At 35.0% G+C, this 21040-nt stretch overlaps 1 protein-coding gene and 1 pseudogene across 2 annotated transcripts; one reads left to right on the top strand and one right to left on the bottom strand.

Annotated features, from left to right (window-relative positions):
- LOC140957907 (V-type proton ATPase subunit E-like) lies at nt 1-2957 on the top strand (annotated as a pseudogene).
- Nucleotides 2958-9138: 6181 nt separating this feature from the next.
- LOC140957695 (NAC domain-containing protein 89-like) lies at nt 9139-11167 on the bottom strand. Of its 2 annotated transcripts, none has more exons than XM_073415040.1 (4): nt 10759-11167; nt 10397-10650; nt 9922-10212; nt 9139-9824 (listed from the first exon to the last, which is right to left on the bottom strand). In XM_073415040.1, the coding sequence occupies exons 1-4, from the start codon at nt 10973-10975 to the stop codon at nt 9387-9389; spliced, it is 1200 nt and encodes a 399-aa protein (XP_073271141.1). In that variant the 5' UTR covers nt 10976-11167; the 3' UTR covers nt 9139-9386. The 2 variants fall into 2 exon arrangements, with proteins under 2 accessions (XP_073271141.1, XP_073271142.1); XM_073415041.1 differs by having other exon boundaries at nt 9928-10212.
- Nucleotides 11168-21040: the final 9873 nt, after the last annotated feature.

Below are 21040 nucleotides of genomic sequence, written 5' to 3'. Positions count from 1 at the left end.
GATAAACTCAACCGAGTAATAATTAAACCAAAAGAATTTTGATTTGTTCTCCGGTCGAGACTTGAAAGGTCACAGATGCAAAGAGTTCAAAACTTTGGGTTGCTTTTGATATATTCGATTCGAGGTGACAGCGGGCGAGAGAGAGAGAGAGAGTGGTGTGAATCACATGCAAGTGAAACATGCAATAGTAATTGTAGAAACTGTAGCTCTTGCCTGCCATCAGGGCCAGCTCAGAGAAGGGGCGCCACTCTTTTTTCTCTCATCACAAGAGGATGAGAGCAAAAAAGATACGACCAATCCGGACCCGACAATGAATAACGCCGATGTATCGAAGCAGATCCAGCAGATGGTTCGTTTCATCCGCCAAGAAGCCGAGGAGAAGGCCAACGAGATCTCCATTTCCGCCGAAGAAGTATAACTCTACTTGGATTAATTAGTTTTTTTTACCTGATTTTTTTATATATGGTATTTGGTGTACGTAGTTTAGTGAAATCCTGTTGTTTGTGCAGGAATTCAACGAGAAGTTGCATCTAGTTGAAGCGGAGAAGAAGAAGATCAGACAGGAGTATCAGCGTAAAGAGAGACAAATTCAAGTCCGCAGGAAAATGTATAGTTTATTTAATTATGTGCTTTTTTTGAATGTAATTTTCAAGTTTCTGCGGCGAGAATGTTTATTACTTGTGAGCGTTGGAAAATTATTCCCTTTTATCCTCCAATTCCGTAGAGTTTGTTGGATGAGTATGAATGTGCGATTTTTTTTTTCTTTTTTTGAAAAGGAGTATTGATCATACTCGCTGAGGAGTGCACATTAATGTTAACCCTGCTGAAGTGATCATGTCAACAGCTGAGCTGAGGTGAATTTGTTTATTCTATATTTTGCTTGGAACATCTGGGACTGATTGGAACACTTAATCTTGAAAGTTATTGATATCATTCAACATTTATTAATTATTATTACAGTCTTTAACTTTTGAAGTTAGCGACTTTGAAACGAAGAGTGCCTTTGATTGATATATTTCAGGTTACTTGTTCACATCTAATGGAGTTGGCTGCGATGTTACGTGTTGCAGTGAATACTCGATGCAGCTGAATTCTTCCCGGATCAAGGTTCTTCAAGCTCAAGACGATTTGGTTAATGCCATGAAGGAGTCTGCATCAAAGGAATTGTTGCTCGTGAGCCATCATCACCACCATCCACATTGTAAGGATTATTTTGTTCGACATATATCAATAAATAATGAAAATATCAGAATAAGAGTAAAAGTTGTAAATTTGTGTTTTGTCAGAATTTATTTTTGCCATAAGACACCGCACAGGTATTTATACTTGTGCATATTTAATTTTGTCCATCGCTTTATTTCAAGTCAATTTGTGTTATAAAAAGTTTCAGCTGCATGAAGATGTTGTCCGAGATGTTGTAATATCTGGCACAACATTTAATTCTGACAAAACACAAATTTACAACTTTTACTCTTATTCTGATATTTTCATTATTTATTGATATCTGTCGGACAAAATAATCCCTACACACATCATCATTATCATGGCTATAAGCATCTCCTGAAGGATCTAATTGTTGAGGTAAAATAATCCTACATACTTGTGGCAATACTAAGGAGCGGAATAATTTTCACTTCCTCCGAGAAAGTGTTTTTATATCCATGGAATTATGAGTCCTTTGCCTATCACTTCTTGGAAAAAATTTCTGAGCCCATCCGAGACGATATTGATATGTAATATTCTTAAAGTTGCAAGACAAAGTGAAATTTCACTGTGGTTTTTGTCCTTTAGTAATCCCTTTCTGTGTTTTTGCATTTCAGGGTTTATTGAGGGTGAAAGAGCCGTCAGTGTTAATGCGCTGTCGTAAAGATGACTTACAAATGGTGGAATCAGTCTTGGATTCAGCGAAGGAGGAGTATGCCCAGAAGGCAAAAGTTCATCCACCTGAGATCATAGTCGACACTGCATGTCCACCTTCCACCTGCTCCGTCTCATCACAATGAGCACGGTCCACACTGGTAAGAATGCAACTCTGCTTAAATCTATTACTAACTGGAACTGCTACTAACTTGTAAATTGATGACGTTCCATGTAGCTCCGGAGGTGCAGTTTGGCTTCTAGAGATGGGAAAATCGTGTTTGAGAACACTCTTGATGCTAGGCTTGAAGTTGTATTTCGTAAAAAACTGCCTGAGGTACTCTTCCACATATTCTTACATGCTCCTTAAATTTACTTGCTGAGTGGCACAAATGCAATCGATGAAATTGACCTTACATTGGGGATCTAATTGTCAATTCTTGTAAGACATATATCACTCTTTACCTTTTCCATGGGTATATGCTTGTCTACTATCCCCAGTGTTGAGCACTTCTTACTTGGAAAAAATATCTTCTTAAATATAAAATACAAGCGTGTTGGATAGCCAACAGGTATTGGCGGCTTTCCTCTTTGCTTTTGATAATTTGATTTTGGAGGACTCATAAGCATTATCAAGAAAAAAGAATGACAGCCAAAAATAAGGGGAAATAAATTAAATGGATTAAGTCAGTAAGTTACTATACAACCATTAGTTGCATGAGGTAATGCTTGAATATGTAGTATTCAAATGACTGATTTGATACTTGTCGATTAATGTAATTTGTACATAATTGCAGATACGCAAGAGCCTATTTGGTCGAATAGCTGCCTGACGATGCAAAACATGTATTTATTTCTGAATCAATATATTTGTGATTTCTTTTGAGATTTTCCAAAATATATTGTACTTTGATGGATTTTTTCTGGATTGTATCATGTTGTTCTCGTATCAAACTTCCTTTTATTCATCAAGTGCCTGCCTATCATCAGTGAAGTCACGGCGACTCTTGAGCGAGCCGAAAACGTTGCTCGGGTTGTTTTATGGAAGTATCTGGCAGCACTGAATGTTGGTATTAATGCTGAGTTTCACAGTTCTGCAATTGTTGTTTGCGTTGGCTTGAGATAATAAATCAGATCCTGGTGTGATGCTCTTTTAAATATAAATTCATGAAGTTAATATACCGATTCCTTGTTCTTCAAGTTTCATGCTTACTTGTCATCTCTGGTCCGAATTATGGCCCACAGATCAGTTCTAACATACAAAACTTGGCAATGCATAAGGTAAAAGAAATTGAGCATACAGAAATATCTAATATTTTGTCAAAAACATCAGGACTACACGAAGATAAACCAACCCAAAAGCTTTAAAAAACCACCCTACATTCACTCCTCTGCCTTCAACCCCCTAAAGGCAGCATCATAAAACAAAAATTAGAAACAAAAGAAAAAACAAAAACAGAGAGATGAAAAATAAAGCCGTTTTTATAGGAAGCTAAGACTAATTTAAATTTTCATCGACACATTAGGAGGGAATATCAGGTATTTCACTTCTTCAATTTCCTGCTTCTATCCTCATGCAGAAAATCCAGCAAAACAGTGCTCTTGCACTTGGGACACTTGGGATCTTCCTCCATCAGCATCACATACATCAGGCAACGAGGGCATCCCACCAGCATCATCGAGCTCGCTTCGGTGGGGCTGGTCGAGTAACGGTGATTATCGCCGGTGCTGTTCTCCCATGATACACACGAGCTTCGTGATGACACATCTGTCGAAGATATCGACCCATTAGGTGACACATCTTGTCTAATATGATCCCTTGGTGGTGACAAGTTCAGTTTCAGCTCCAGTTTAGGACTCTCAGCTCTGTAATTCATGTTGCTGATCTGCAAAAGCCCAAGATTTGAATGGAAAACGATATTACAACTACGGACAGATGTGAAACTTGTATTTTTTGGAAAACACACAAATAAAATTTTAAATCTTTTCGTTTGAGATAAACCATGGAATAACCAACAATTCAATAGAGGTTTTACCTTTTTATGAAGCAACTAGATTTCAAGAAAGAGTTCAAAACTTTGAAGCCGAGATATGCAAAGGATCAGCAGAGAAGACTTGATTAGATTTAATGAATCTTGAAAAGGGTATTGTTTTTTTCCTTTCTGCTTTCTTGATTTGGGTTCCATGGACCAATATATATAGAGGAGACATGAAACGAGAGTCCCATCATTTAATTCCAGAATAGATTGCGGATACAACTGGATCAAGCATAATTGTATAGTTGAATTGAATTGCATTAAAGAAGAGAAGGTGTGGTAGAAAGAAAAGGTGCAGAAAAATTAAATAAACATATGGAATGATCTCAAGAAGTTTGCTGGCAGAATAAAACATGTTGATTACTACAAACTTCAATAATATTGTACTAATTAGCTTCCCCATATTCATTGCTGACATTGTTGGTTAAGTCATGCAAGGAAAGAATTGAAATCTGTATCTGCCATCAGATTGGACATTAAAGCAAAGGCAACTTCTGTGTAGTAATGAGGTAATAAAACTTTTGCTATATTTAGGCTTAGATTACACTCGCATTTATTGTATGGAGTATAACACCTTGTTCTCAACTACAACTTGTCATAAACACTGAAATAAACAAAAACCTAGAAATATTTAATCGAAGGATAATCTTCATCAGTTGTAATCTATACAAGGAACAGTTAACTCGGACACAAAAGGGTGTGCTCAATAATTAAAAAAAAATATTGTTTTACGTCGAACATATTTGACGTTCACCACCTCGCTTCTTCCACCCTTGGAACCTCTACGTTGAGTACACCATGAACGTCGATCCATGGTTCATTCTTTGCGTGAGGATGATGCTTGAACTTCATACATAGCAGCAATTATCATTTGTGTTAAAATTAAAATTTACAAGGACATGATCATTATGGGGTGTAGTCATTTTTAAAAATAAGTGAGGTCAATAATGATTTTCTTTCAAACTCGTAGCTTAAAAAGACCAACCAACCAACCCTAGACAAGTTGCTAACTACTAAAGAAAACTTGAATTGATGATGGACAGCTTATTTCTTCCTAGTCGATATTGGTTTCTTTTTCAGTACAAATTCACCCTAGCTTGGACCGGACATAATATAATGTATGCCATGAATAATATGGAAAGTACATATTTCTTTGCTATAATATTCGTCCATTTTCTATAAGACCGGTAGTTAAAAGTGTCCAACTGATCAGTCATTAATAAATAGATATAAATAGCGGTGACATGCATGAGAACTCAGTTCAACTAACCTTATCAATGCGATGTTCTTAAACAAAAAAAATTTCATTTATCCATAAAATAAGATCAGTTTTGTCTTTATAATGTTTATTTATGATTTTACTGGTAATATATAAAAGTTCCACCACCTAATTAATACAATCTATTAAATTGTGGGTTAAAAAATCTGGCATTGATTATTCCATATGTTTGTTCATGCGATATTTAAGAATCAAATATAAAAAAAACTTCCTACATACCCGCCTCAAAAAAATATCAATCAAAAAATTTTAATTGTTTACATCTGATAAAGATGACTTTGTTAAGAATGAGACATGGATCTAACTCGACCCCAAAATCTAGTTCAAGATGAGAGGATTGTCTAAGTCCATATATGCAACTCCCGGAGATTTATTCAACCAATGTGAGACAATTAACACACTCCCTTCACGCTCAAGAATGAACATCTGGAACGTGAAGTTTACAAATGACTCAACTATGAGCAGAACGGGTTGGCTAACTATAAGCAGTCCAACACATAATGGTGAAACCTGATCTCTGATACAATGTTAAGATTGAGACTTGATTGTCCAAGTCCATATATGCAACTCCCAGATATTTCATCCAACCGATGTGATACAACTAACACACTTTATAATTAGAAGGCAATGTCAAGATCCAAATGTGATGATAAAGCCATTTCAAGTTCGAGATTCGGTTGATGGCAACTGCATGCATAATTAAAAGCAATAAATTTTCATCCACTTTGAAATGCAATATTAATCGCATGGATAAAGCGGGCCAAGTATGCTTATGGAATGCATTTTTTTTTTTTACAATTATAAAATTTATATTTTAGTATAAATTTTTTTTAAAAAAAATAAACTTTGATCGGTGCACCATTGCATTGCACCTCTTCGGCAATCAATTCCCTTCATTCTCTTCCAACTAAATCATTGCCTCTTTCGGACCATATTCCACTAAAGGCAACATCAAGATCCAAATGTGACCATAAAGAAATACATTTATTACACAATATCCAATTTTGTTCTTATGGTTGCATTCAATATATGGGCATGAATCCGGTCGTGCCGCGTCCTATCGAACTAAAAAATTTCCAAAATTTATCTATTATTTATTAACAATGTGTGTTTGATACTGAATAAACATTGAGTTGCATATCAAATATTGAAAAATCTCATCATTCTGTCAACCACCATCACTGGTCCCTAAAATGCAAGAACAGAAAAAAATTATTTCTTTTCAAGGCTGTAAAATACACCAAAATGTACAAATATTTGCTGTTTATTTTTTATTAAAGTAAAAGGTGATAAATGACATTGACGTACATTATTTTTCAGGTTCAGATATTCATTTAAATTTGTAGAAAGAATTCTATGAAATCAAATTTAACATATCCACCGGCTAGAAAGCCACATTCTATGCTCTGTATCAAGGAAAACAATCACAACCTGTTGAAGATGCTACTACCCTTTTCTTCCTAATTGTCAAAGCTCCTTTTGGAATAGTAAAATTTTTCCAGTTTTTGTAGTAATTTTTTTTCAAATCATGTAAACTAAAACATAGTGAATTGATATTACTCAAAAATACCAGAAACCCATCATGAAAATTTCTAGTTTGCCTTTAGGTTGGCGCGAATTTGCTGCTGTTCTTCCTGACAGAGTAGTTTGGTTCCTCGTTTTTACTACTCCAGCATTGTTGCAGCTGTTCTTTAAGATCCTGAACAAGCTCATTCAGTTCATTAATGCTCTTCTCCTGCATTAGGACAATCCGCACAAGTTGATGAATTCAGGTTGCAAAAAAGATGTCAAAGTTATTGTGTATTCAAAGCCAAAAACGAAAATGCTGGGAAGACTTAACGGTAAAGTTCCAATGCAAAGTGATCCGAACAATCAACATATAACCGAACCATCTTAGAAGACAAACAAAGAATCGAAACAAGCAACAAAGATTGCGTGACATCCTTGACGAAATAGGTCACGAATACCAGAGCATGAATACATTATAGACAGCCATATACTTCACAAGTTTTCCCATGGCCTTCAGCACATTATATACTAACTACTAAGAGATCAAGAAGAGGCTACTCTATTACCGAGTCTTCCAAATCTGAAATTTGATGCTGCTCCAGGAACTCCCTCGGACCGACTAATTGTTGCCACCATCTAAATTGTGATGTTGCGATCAGTATCAACAGCAGTAAGAACAGCAGCATTTTCCTCGACATCGTTCTTATCTTGTACAAAAAAATAACAAGTAAATTAAGTTGGCGCAAAGCATTCAAATTTCAAGTAAAGATTCCATCAAGCTAATTTCATGGTCTGCCATTTGGAATGCCAATTGACTCATAGTAACATTAAATATACATGTTTCTCCGGCTAAGCAGATTTTAAGAACACAACTACCGTCATTTCTAGCATCATCCATTACCGGGTGTGGACCTAGTGGGAGGCAATAGTCCTGAACAGGATTCTTTCGGTTAAATTTTATTTGTAGTTTTTATTAAAATGTAAGTTTCATCTCCCACATCCATAATCGCCCCAACGTACTGAGATTTCTTGATCCACCTTCTCCACTCTCTCACAACATCAATGCCATTTCCCAAATCTTGCCACTCATCACGTACACAAGTAACTCACTATTTCAAAATTGAAAATGAAATCTGCGAACTAACATCCAATCCTGTATTTTTTCCATGTTCAGAAACTATAAACAAGAAAAGGGTTATTTCTACTAAACAGAAAATTTAAGTCAAGATTAGCCAAAACGTATACTTAGCTGCTATATACAACCCTTCATTTATTCGTTGTCCCCATATTTAGACAGTCGACAGATAGAAGGAATTTTAGAATTGCAAAGAAATAAATACAAGAAAGACCTTACAAATCAGAGCTCAAGTTTGATCAACAGAAGCATTCAGTAAACAGGCGGATTCAAGAACTTGAAATCGTTTTTGGGATTGAAATTTTTGTATGATTGATGGTGTTGGTGATCTGAGATAGATTCTGCCACCGTTCTTTTGCAAGTGAAGAAACCAAAAAGAGAGCAAGAACTGGAAGATTCTCTCTGAATTAGCCAAAAAATTATGGGAAGTAGAATTAAAAAGTTGATCAAATTTCCGTTTTTGTGTAGATTGTAAAACCGTTTGTGTAGATTTTATACAACCGTTGCCCTTCGGTTACAAGAAGAAGGAGCCAATCCCAACAAAAATGTAGTTAATATATTAATTATTAATCAAGAACAATAAATTTTATCATTTTGTTGTGGGTGAGTTCCGATTTATGATATTATATTTCACTGAATGACTTTCTTGCATTTACACGAATCATCCGTAGTTTTAAGATTAACAACAATTCAGATCGTTCTCAAAGATAAAACACAAAATAATCAGCCACATCTAAATAGCATGATCAGTGCAAGAAATACTAAAAAAGCACTCAATTAGCCATTGGAATTAATAAAATCATCGTTGATTTTAACAACGGTTTAATCAAATTCGATCGGTCGTTTTTATAACCGGTGATAAATTTAGCTCAATAACCGGTGATAAATTTAGCTCACTATTTTTTTTAAAAACCTTCACACTTTAATACATTAGCGACGGTAGTCGCGTTTTTTTCTGTCCAATGACCCACATGATCCATGCAAGCTTTCCTTCCAGCCTAGAGTTAACACATCATATAAGCAAGTCGTCTGTAATTGGAAGCGGAATAACGCATCACAACATCGAACGGTTCTTACCTTCTTGCAGAAGTTGAGGCCACTGCTGCACTTGCAGAATATCCTTAGCTAAGTATATTGGATGCATTATGCACCCGGTATAGTGCCCTCAAACAAAGGAAGCCACTAGCATTTGTATACGCTTTTGGGAGAATGATGCCACATACTATATGCTATAACCTAATCCTACTGCTTTTGGTATTTCAGAACACTATACGAGTGATCTTTGCTAATTCAAACAACAGGGTAAAAAAAGGCTAAAACCTCAGTCTGATGTACACAATTTCATTTCATTATCAACTCCAAAATACATCATACAAGTACATACAAACTCCACTTTCAGCAGCATGCTCTTATGTCTATACACCATAATAGATTCTAATTCTTCACAACCCAAAACTAGATTCACCGATCTCAAACTATTTATGGGTAGGATGCTAACCGTACCAGTAGAGAATTATAATTCTTGTTATCTCCACATGACAGGGAGGTTACGATTCCAGTTGATATCTTTCTATTTTCCGAACTTCAAGACATCTATTAGCTTATAAGATTTCCAGGAATCTCCCTTTAAGAAGGTTACCAGTAAGATTAGGATGACCAGAAAGATAATCATGGACGAAACTTTATATTTTGAAATGGCAAAGTGATCAATTGAGTTCTCTGCTGCCTGCTGAGAACCCAAACTTGGGACACTGTCGATGGAAAGATTTCCTTTATCAGCCTTCTGAGTATCATATGGCTCTCTCTGGTAAGTTTTTGGTGTTTGTTTTCCCTGTCTGAGCCGCCAACTTGCATCGCCCTGAAGATTGGTATCCTGACCTGGCTGGTTATATGCCATATTGGATTCATGTTTGCTAGACACTAGAATATCGTTTAGTGAGGAATAATCTAGTTCAATGATGTCATCTTTCATTATATCAGCATAACAGTCCTCTTCCTCTTCGCAACCCTGTAACCAAACATGTAAACATCGCAAACACATCTACATCTTCTTGTCCAAATGTAAATGAGAGGTTAAATGATATATAGAAACGAATAAATAAGACGCAAACCTGTTTCGGGCTTGACGAGTCAAATTCATTACTGATTTTCTCATCAGATTCATGACCAGTGTCAACCTGTTCCATAGAGTTAGAGTTGTAACTGTTACTACACTCCTTAGAACAGCTCTCAGCCACATCGGCTCCTTCGAGGATGTGAGATTGTTCCTTATCAAGCATCGCAATTGTACCATTATTAAGTGATGGCGAATCCCTTTCATTATTAAAATTCCTTCTCGAATTGTCACCCACATGAAACTCACTGTTTTTGCGAAGGCGGCAAACAACCATGTCGTCCTAAAAAACCATTACACATGGACAGTACAGATTAATGAAAATAAAGAACCAATAATACATTAAAAAAAGACAGAGATTAAGTGGGGAGAGGGTGAAACTCGGATCTTTCAAATAATTGCTCACAATTTTTTTCCAAAATTAGATGTGTTCCAGTCTTTACAGGGTTCGGCAGCAAACTGCGCACCTGAGATTTTTCAGCTGTACAATACTCATGCATTATCCACTCTGTTCTCTGCCCTTTTGGTGCCCGGCCCATGTGGAAAACCAGAGTCCTCTTCGTCCCAATCAGATTCGAACCCGATTTTACACCGCGTTCTTTACCTGTGGCCTTCCAGTATCCACTAGCAGTCGCCCTTTTGCTTTGAGATCCACTTGGATACTTCTTCCCACGAGGAGAGAAAAAGAACCATTCGTTGTCCGATTGAATCACAGATTGAGCTGATTTATTACAGTTAACAACTGATTACTCCAACAAAATGTAAAAGCACAGTTGAAACTCCACAAAAACATAACGCACATCCAGCGTAAATTAATGAGAAAGCAAACCCGGTAAATCCCAAGGCTCGTGTCTGCAAATATCAAGCTCAAGAATGACTTCTATACCATCTTCAAACCCTTGAAGCTTCTTCTTTAGGTAATACTGTATCAATTCCTCGTCAGACGGCGAAAACCTGAACCCAGGAAACATTGCAGAAGCTTCTGCTATTGAAATTTCCATACTGTTTCTTGATAAAGGTGTATTTTTTGAATTTTCATCGCCCATCTTTTCACCAGTTGAAAGAAAAATATGTGGAAAGCAAACCCTTTTCCTGCAAGAGTCTGAATGTTTTCCTGGAAAGCTTAGTGATGTGTGAAGAAAAGCACAGAATATCGCGTTGAGAAACTCGCAGAAGAAAACATTGTAGGGTTTCGACGTTTCGTTCTTGCTGACAGTGCACGTGTCCTTAATTTTTGAATACTGCTTGTCTCCCATGCAGAAGGAAGGGAGATGTGTGGCTAGAATTCCTCTTTGGTCCTTTGACAATAGGGATTCGCCGTTTAATCCTTTTTTCAATTCGAATAACAAATTGAATCCAATAATATTTTTCTTAAAAGATCAAATTTGACACACACACACACACACACATATAAAACAGAGTTGGCATATGTCAAATTTTGACACATGTCAACTTGTCATTGGATTTGAGACACTATTCATACGGGTAGGGTCGAACAAATTGTATATATACATATATTTATAAATATATATTAAACTCGATGCACCTATACTAATTAATTTGGTCGGTCAATGTGATATCAATATCAAATTATACATATAACTTAGGAAGTTACATCTATTTCCGTTGTTAAAATGAAAAAGATGTCAAAATCAAAATTACAATGCATCAACTATCTCATTGAATCCATTATCACTCCGATTTAAAAATTACAAAAACAGCTTATCAACTTCTTACACACTATGTCACGCCCCGAGAGTGGGGTTAGTCGACACCGACTTTGTTTCATAATCACACAATTTATAAACAACAAGGCTCGTAGTAATCAAATATCCAAACCAGTCTATTTCATAAATCACATAAGTGTCTTTACAAAATTCGAACGAAATGCGGAAGCGTGAAAAAATGACAAAAACCAAATAACATGATTGGTCTTGTTTGAATCGACATCTTCACCGGCCCAGAAATATTCTTGTTATTTTTCATCAATTTGTTCTTTGTTCTTATCTAAGGGGAGGAAGTAAGGGGTGAGTATTTGGAGAAATACTCGGTAAATAGGGATCGATCGATCATAGTCGATAACAAATGCGTATATCATTCGAAGACAGATAGCATGTTCAAATCATATCATATCACATCAATTCAAACAAATCATCTTATTTTACATGGCTAATTGATCAGTTCACTAAGTTATATCTTCTAAGGGGGTGAGGCCATAATATCGGTTATTATATCTCACCGCATCAGGTTCATATCAAATCAAAGCAAACATCGGAAATTTCCTGACCATTTCAAATATGAATCATAACAGTGTATTCAAAAATATTTTCTTCAAACATGCTTTCAAACATCATTTAACAAATCGAAAGAATAACATATGTCGATCGAATTACAAAACATACATACTTCTTTTTGTACAAACATGGACACACTTATGAAGAACAAGCATGTCATTATATATATAGCAAATAGTACACTTATGAAATGCAAGTGCACATAAAAGTATAGCAAAAACTCACTTACTTGAGAAATTGTTCCGAAAATCTTGAAATGAACAATTTCGAGTTTGATACCAAAAACTAGTCACCTTGAAAAAATGTTTGCACCTAATTGAACTGTTGGATCGATCTGAAATTTTGATATGTTGTTCAAAACACGTGTAGGTGTATTCTGAACGATGGAGATCAGATTTGGAAGTTTAAAACGATGAGAAAAAATTTCTGAATTTGGGCAGAATTTTGGTACTCGAAATTGACAGCAACTTAGAGTGGTTTGTGGTGTGATTTCTCTAGTATTTGGACACAATTTATAGGGTTGGTAAGGCACCTTACTACATGCCATAATCCTATGATTGTTCATCCATTAAGCTACTACTCCATGAACCCATGTCTCTTAAGTCATGATCTCATGATTATTCATCCACTAAGCCACATTTTATGTCACTAAACCATGTTGATTTTCAAGGTCTTCACACACCATATTATTCATGTTTCTTATTCTTTATATTATTCAATTTTTTTAAAATTCATATCTTTCTCAAATTTAGCAACTATCAAATCAGCAATTCTCGTTTTAATCCAAAGATTATTTTACAAATATCACATAACTTCTCTTTTTGCACCTATATGTAGACCCCTTTCATTATGCATAGTCAAACGTAGTCGTTAATGTCTTTTATATTTCCATGTGCAATTGATGATAGTTTTTATTACAATATTATTTTTTGTCAATAAAAAGTTACAATCATATTAATTTTATCATTATGAAATCATATAAACTTTGTATTATATTGGTACGACTTTTATGTTGAGTTCTAAATCGAACGGAAAAAAATCAACATAAACATCTAAAAATTGATTAAATGTCTTATAAAATATTTAAAAGATGTTCAAGTTCAGTGTATAAAAATAATTTAGTTGAATCATTTTATCAAATAGTTTGTATGCAACATTTTGATATTTTAAAATATACACAAAAATACTTTAACAATGCATCTCAAAATAGCAGTAATAATTAAATACAATAAAATAAAGATTTATGAATTTTTTTTTATTATAGATTCTCGTATATTAACAACCCTTATGTTACAACTTTTTGTATAAAAATGCTTCGACGTAGAACTTATCTCAATCGATAATAATAGCACAATCTCGATTGTAGGCCGTAACCTCATACTCAGCATAATGTTTAGCGTCTCTTATTCCAAGATTACAAATATTATCTTTTATGTCTTTCTGTGAAGACCGTCACTCAACTATTTTTTGAAGCTCANATTTTATTGGACTTTCTCTCATTCTAGTTTGTTTTCTTCTTATAATATGCTCATACTTTGAATCCTCATCAAAGTTTGATGTTTGACCTTCAAAGTGTTGTATGTATGACCTCCAAAAATGATATAGGTTTTCGATACAAGAATATGATCGTTTGGAAATATTATATATGTTTTCTGACATCAAATTGGTCATATTTGAGTTGTTGATCACTTTTAGTATCAGGCAAGTTTCAAGCTTATGCGGTTAGAGTTGGTCCAAGTGGAGCTACGACTGGAGTCGGTCTGGTCCAACTGGAGTTGGCCCAAGCTTGTGCAGCTAGATTTGTTTGGTATGCCCGAGTCGAGCTGGTCTTTTCTCTTGATCGTAGCTCCTGATTTGTCAATTTCTAGGAAAAATGATGAACATAAAGTTGTAGCACTTTCTCTTAGCTTTCCACATAATCAATAATCACTTAATTTTGAGTTTTTATGGTAGAGATATACTCAAAATATCAGACTATATACAAGATGGTGCAAGTTTAGCTAGTGCAAGTCGAGCCGGTCTCTCTTTTCATAATAACTATTGATTCGTGGATTTCTAGGTAAAGTAATGAACATAAAAGTTGTATTTATTACTCTTAACTTTCTAAAAAATAAAGAATAACTCAATTTCAAGTTTGTATGAGAGAGATATGCTCGAAATACAAACCATATACAAGCTTTAACATGTTCTTCATTCAACGCAGAACCAATAATTTCATCTTGATTTGTAAAGCTTCTGAAGCTCCTATTCAAACTTCAACTTTGGAAGTTGATTTGTAGATCATTGTATTAGCTTTGTAACTCATGATGAATTGTTCCATTTCAATAATCGAGTGGAGAGATATGACTAAAATACAAAAACTACTAATGTCTGATCGACAACTATATATATGTCATCTATCTCAAATTTTCAGTGTCTTGTTATCATAGATAACCTCCAAAATTTGGGATGACAATGGGTCGGGGCACGGGCGGGTTTGCCATTCTTATCTCCATCCCCGAATTCCATACCCGCCCCAATCCCCATTTTTTCGGGTTCGGGGAATCCCCAAACCCGAAACTTCGGGGATCAACTTCACATCTCCGTCCCATCCCCGTTTCAAAAATATTAATATGACAAGACGATGACAGATTCGAAGATTTTCTCAAATCAAAACTTATTATTATCTATTATTATTAGTATTTTAAAAAATAATAGTATTATTATATTATTAATACTAATAATACTATTAATATTTAAAAAAAATAATATTATTATTATATTATTAATACTAATAATACTATTATTTTATTATTGATATTATTCTCGGGACGGGTTCGGGGATTCAAGAATGGGGATATTAATCTCATACCCGCCCTGAACTACATCGGGGATTTAAAAAAATCTCCGAACCCGAACCCAAACCCGAAAAAATCAGAGATCCCCATCCCGTTTCGGGTTTTCCCCGTGGGGTCCCAAACTCGTGAGAAAAGTTGTCATCCCTAATCAAACTAGTCTATCTGGCCTTATATATGACTTGTAGAAAATTAGTTTTTTTTCCAACTATTTTTCCTGTTGGTCATTTGGATCACCGGTTTGTGATATATGAATTAAATACTCTAGCTCGTCAGATTTCTAACTTGACTAAATTTGAGTTCCAGCTTCTCAAATCTTCCAAATTGATATCTATCAACTAAACACTTAATAAAATATTTTAACAATACAATAACAAGTTTTGTTATCATCAAAATCAAGATTGCAAGTATCATCACAACCCAACATTTTAATATCATAAATATGACTTATTAATTAAGTTAACGGACGTTGGAAATAATAAAATAAATGTGTGCATTAATTTTTTTTAATAAAGATTTCAATTAAATATTATTTCGTCATCAGTAAAAATATTTTATACAAATGTTGTATTTTATAATTGCCGCATGTGTAAGTAGAGATGTAGGCAAGTAGAGCCGACCAAGCCGAACAGTATCAGACTCAAGCTTGGTCCGTTTAAGATATATATAGGCTCGAGCTCGATTCGAGTTTTTATTATTAGGCTCGAGCTTGGCTCGTTTGAAAATTACTAAACTCGCGAATAGCTCGAGCTCGGTTCGTTAATAGCATGTTTATCATGTTTGACGAGCTCAGATAGTTAAGCGGGTTCGTTTTCGAGTTCGTTACACAAGATCTTTTTCGAGCTCGTTAAAGAGCTCTTCGAGTATTTTTTTAGCCAAAAATCCAACTAATATATGAGAATTTAAGAGAAGCGATATGGGACAGAAACTCATGACCCAAAAAATTAGCTTAAAAAACTAGTCGAGCTTAGGCTCGAGCTCGAAAGCTAACAAGCAGAACTCCTTAAACTCGATCTTAGCTCGATAAAATTGTTAAGCTCGGCTCGATAGAGTTGACGAACGATCTCGAACAAAATTTTTCATCCCTATGTATAAGATTAAATTTCAAACTTCACAGATATATNCATTTCATTCATCTCTTCTTCGAGTTTTCTCTCATCTTATAACATTCTATAATATTTGTGAGGTGTTTGTTCTCCTGTATTAAGAGAGTGTGTGTTCTCTTTGGAAACACAGTGACTGAGTTGTACACCACAAAAAATTATAATGGAAATTCTTTTCATCTTGCCCGTGGTTTTTACCCTAANACGAAAATTGCCACTTGAAAAATATATTGCCTCGATTGCAGCCCCTCGATAGCATATAAGTTAGACATACGATTTTCAAAATATTTATTATTGAGGTGATGTATATAAGTTAGAATGACATGCGTTTATTTAAAATCAAAGAAAAATTATTTTTATAATTATATTATATGATATGATTAGCTTGCAATTTGTTGAAAGGGTTTAATAATGGCGAGCTTTTATTTATTGAAACATTTTACCATCACTTTAACGGGAAATTTACCCATTTAAATTCTAATTTAGATAACATAAAATAAGCATCAAATAGGCACTCACTAAAATTGTACATTTAATGTCATATATATGTAAATGATTGATTTGATTGATAAATAATTCCAATCTTATTTTTATATGTAACAATCTCTATACCCTCTATTTTCTTCTCTTTTTATCTAACTTTTTATTAAATTTATAATATGTTATCATCACGAACACTCTTAAAATAAAATTGATAAATAATTTTATTCATAGTCTTTGTATAAATGTTATCAAATAAACACAATACTTATATTATAATGATGCTTTAGAACTGACATAATTTTAATTTTATGTTAATACTTCTATTTTTATATTAATGTTTCTTTAGCACAAATTCTAGGTTTATATTGATGTTTATAAAGAAATACAACTTTTAATTTTATGTAGATGCTTATGAAGTAGTACAAAAAGACTTTATGTTGATAATCTTGAAAGATCTACAAATAAAATATAAAAATCAAATATTTATCAATATTCCCAATAAATCTAATGTTTGTCAATATTTTTCCATGAATATTGATCTTTGGACATTTGTCAAAATTCTTGAAGAAATTGACATAAGATTTGTCAACAGTATTTATCTAACAATGTTGATACAATATCTAATGTGTGGTCAGTATGAAAAATATTGATATAACATGAATGATTTGTCAATATTCCGAAAGATATCTATTTAGATCTAAAATTTATCAATAATCTTAAAGAATATATATTTATTTTGATTAAAAAATTTTTTAAAATGTCAAAATTTGATATGTGGTTAATTATTATTATTTGACTATTTTGGTCCGTTATGAAATTATAAAAATATTGAGTATTGTATCAGATGTTGTAACGCCTCAAATTCGACGACTGTCCTCACTGTACCAAGACGAGTCTTTCCAACGTGCTTATATCCTCACTCAAACGCACCTTAGGAAATTTCTCAAGAGGTCACTTATCTCATTATTACCCCAAGTCAAACACGCTTAATCTTTGAGTTCTTATGTAATTAGCTACTGAAAAGAATATGTATCTTTTTAATATGAGTAGTACCTATCAAATATTTTAAGGTCTTATCAGCTGCACAGTCTTAAACCTTAACAATTTTGGAATCCCTATCTTTTCGGTGTATGATCGGTTCATTCATGTTCCTGTGGCGCCCCAAACCTCGCCACGTAATCATACAACATGTGACGTCATATGCATAAAAATTTTATTTTCAACGACGTAATAATATAATGCATATACGACAAAATAGTGCAATCACCACACTATCTACGTCAATGCAGCAGAAACAGTATAATACATACACACATACAACTCAAGTAAGACAATAAACTATACTGTTTCTATCTACTATCAACTATCAACTATCAACTATCAACTAGAGGACTGTTTGACCAGACACACCTAGTCCTTCACTACTATCATGTATCACAGCATAGTCCTGTAACATGTCCAACAGAAACAGCCCCCAAAAGGGTGAGCATACACAACAATCATCATCGTAATACATAACAGTTATATTATCAACAATATAAAATATAAATGGAATGATAACAGAAATACTCCCTTTGCTGGCTCTGGACAATCAAACCACCAACGATGTCAACGTCATAACTCTCATACTACTGCAACAACAACATCGACGATACGTCACACCCCAACACCGGCGACAGCAATATCGTCGAACGAATAACATCAACGATACGTCGCACCCCTACTCCGGCGACAGCAATATCGTGGAACGAATAACATCGACGATACGTCGCACCCCAAAACCGGCGACAACAATATCGTCGAACGAACAGCATCAACGTGACGTCTCCCACCAAACGACAGCCAACAATATCAACGATAGTAAACAACAACATATATAACATCAAATCACCCAATACCAGTGATTTATCATCGTTCAACGCAATAGTATTCATCAATACTAAACAATAACAGCATATGCTCGTACGTCAATACGTACCTGATAATCGAGTATATATATAATCTGGCTATTTCTTTGATCCCGAGGCTTGTGATGTATCTAAATAATTCAACAACAATTATTAGATCATTGTCACCGTATCAACACAATCATAACAACCTCAATAAATCACATCAAATAGCCCAAAAACAAAATATAAAACTCGATTATAAATTCTTATCGTTCATCAATTTAATATTCTAGTGTATTTAATTCACAATACTACCATCAAATACACCCTAATTAATTTAACATCAAATAATAGGCTATTTTACAACATCCGTCAAATTACGAAAACTTTATATCAACGTGTAGCCTATACTTCGTAGACTCCGAATATATAATCAGAATTAATAACAACTGACAAACAACTCTCTAATCTCAATCCAACGATTAAAAATCCTTAATTATAATAAATTGGGAATAATTCAAAACAACAACACAATAATCTTCTCTACTTCGTTAAGATCATACACTATTCAACAATCTTCAATTTCAGTATTGATTTAACAATTTATCGGATTTATTCCAGAAATCGACGAATTTCAGACATCACCAAAACTATAAAATTTATACCTCAAATCAAAGACCTCGTGTCAACGATCACAGAACTGAAGTCAGTTCGTCGATTGGATAAATGATAAATCACAAGATCGAAAAGAAACTTTGAAAATCCTATTTCTTTTCTTCTCTCTCCTCTCGACTTTCACTCTGTTGAAGATGAATTGAATTCATTATGTACGTAAGTTTCACATTTATCTTCAATGTTTTTTTTAAATATTATATTATATTATATTAATAATATAATATATAATATTTAACATTTTAACATCGGTATATCCATTTGGACAAGTCAAACGATCAAATTTTCCAAAACTCAAAATATAGAACTTCTATATCTTTCAGTGTTCTACGTTATATCCAAATTTCAAATCAATTGGACTTCATATGACCAACATATGTCATATTTCATTCTTTAAAAATCGTTAATTATTTAGTAATATCACATTACTAAATCAACAACTTGTAATATTTAATTCATGCATTACATTTCTACCCCTTAAATGAATTTCGACCCCGAAATTAATCAACAACAGTAATAACATGCATAAATAAAGATACGTCATACCATCAGAATAAGTAGGGGTATAGCTCCCTCATATGCTGCTCTGTCTCCCAAGTGGCCTCTTCGACACCTCTATGCTCCCACTGAACCTTCACTATCAGTATAAGCTTACTATGAAGCTTCCGTTCAGATCGATCCAAAATACAAACTGGTCTCTCAACATAAGACACATCAGGATCTAACTGAACTTCAGAAATATCCAACACATGTGAAGGATCCGGTTCATACTTCCGCAACATCGACACATGAAACACATCATGAATACTAGATAAAGATGGAGGTAGAGCCAATCGATAAGCCAAAGTGCCTATCCGTTGCAATATCTCATATGGACCAACATACCTCGGTGCCAACTTTTCTTTCATACCAAATCGCACTGTGCCACGAAAAGGAGAAACTTTCAAAAATACTCAATCACCCTGCTGAAACTCTAAGGTCTTCGTGTAACGACCCTTTACAGGCCCAGTGGACCGCCCATACGGCCCACTGCCCCGATCGACCCAAGGCTATACCGATCTTGAGCTCCCTCAAAGGGGCTTTTTCCCTCACGGGCTTTCCATAGGCGTCGTACGGGTTACTCATAGAACTCTCCAGCCCATGCACTAGAGCTTGTGCCTTCCCAGACTCGAACCTGAGATCGCATGTATATATATATACTCAGCACAAGTCTGGTACCAATTGAGCTAGTAGCTCAATTGGTACCAGGGTTGCTGCCAAGATCTATATGTCCAGGAGGTCTTGGGTTCCAATCCTGGGGAGGTACAAGCTCCAGTGCCTGGGCTGGAGATGTCCTATGAGTAATGGCGCATGGGAAAGCCCGTGAGAGGATCTAAGCCCAAGATCGGGATAGCCCATGGTCGTTACAATAAAAGGCGCCTTTTATTGTAACGACCCTTTACAGGCCCAGTGGACCGCCCATACGGCCCACTGCCCCGATCGATCCAAGGCTATCCCGATCTTGGGCTCCCTCAAGGAGCCTTTTCCCTCACGGGCTTTCCATAGGCATCGTACGGGTTACTTATAGAACTCTCCAGCCCATGCACTGGAGCTTGTGCCTTCCCACACTCAAACCTGAGATCACATGGATATATAGATACTCAGCACAAGTCTGGTACCAATTGAGTTAGTTTATTGTAACGACCCATTATAGGCCCAGTGGACCGCCCATACGGCCCACTGCCCCGATCGACCCAAGGCTATCCCGATCTTGGGCTCCCTCAAGGGGCTTTTTCCCTCACGGGCTTTCCATAGGCGTCGTACGGGTTACTCATAGAACTCTCCAGCCCATGCACT

The sequence above is a fragment of the Primulina huaijiensis genome, chromosome 14, assembly GCF_012295235.1.
Source record: "Primulina huaijiensis isolate GDHJ02 chromosome 14, ASM1229523v2, whole genome shotgun sequence".
Classification (NCBI taxonomy): domain Eukaryota; kingdom Viridiplantae; phylum Streptophyta; class Magnoliopsida; order Lamiales; family Gesneriaceae; genus Primulina; species Primulina huaijiensis.
This window is presented reverse-complemented; position numbering and strand designations above follow the sequence as displayed.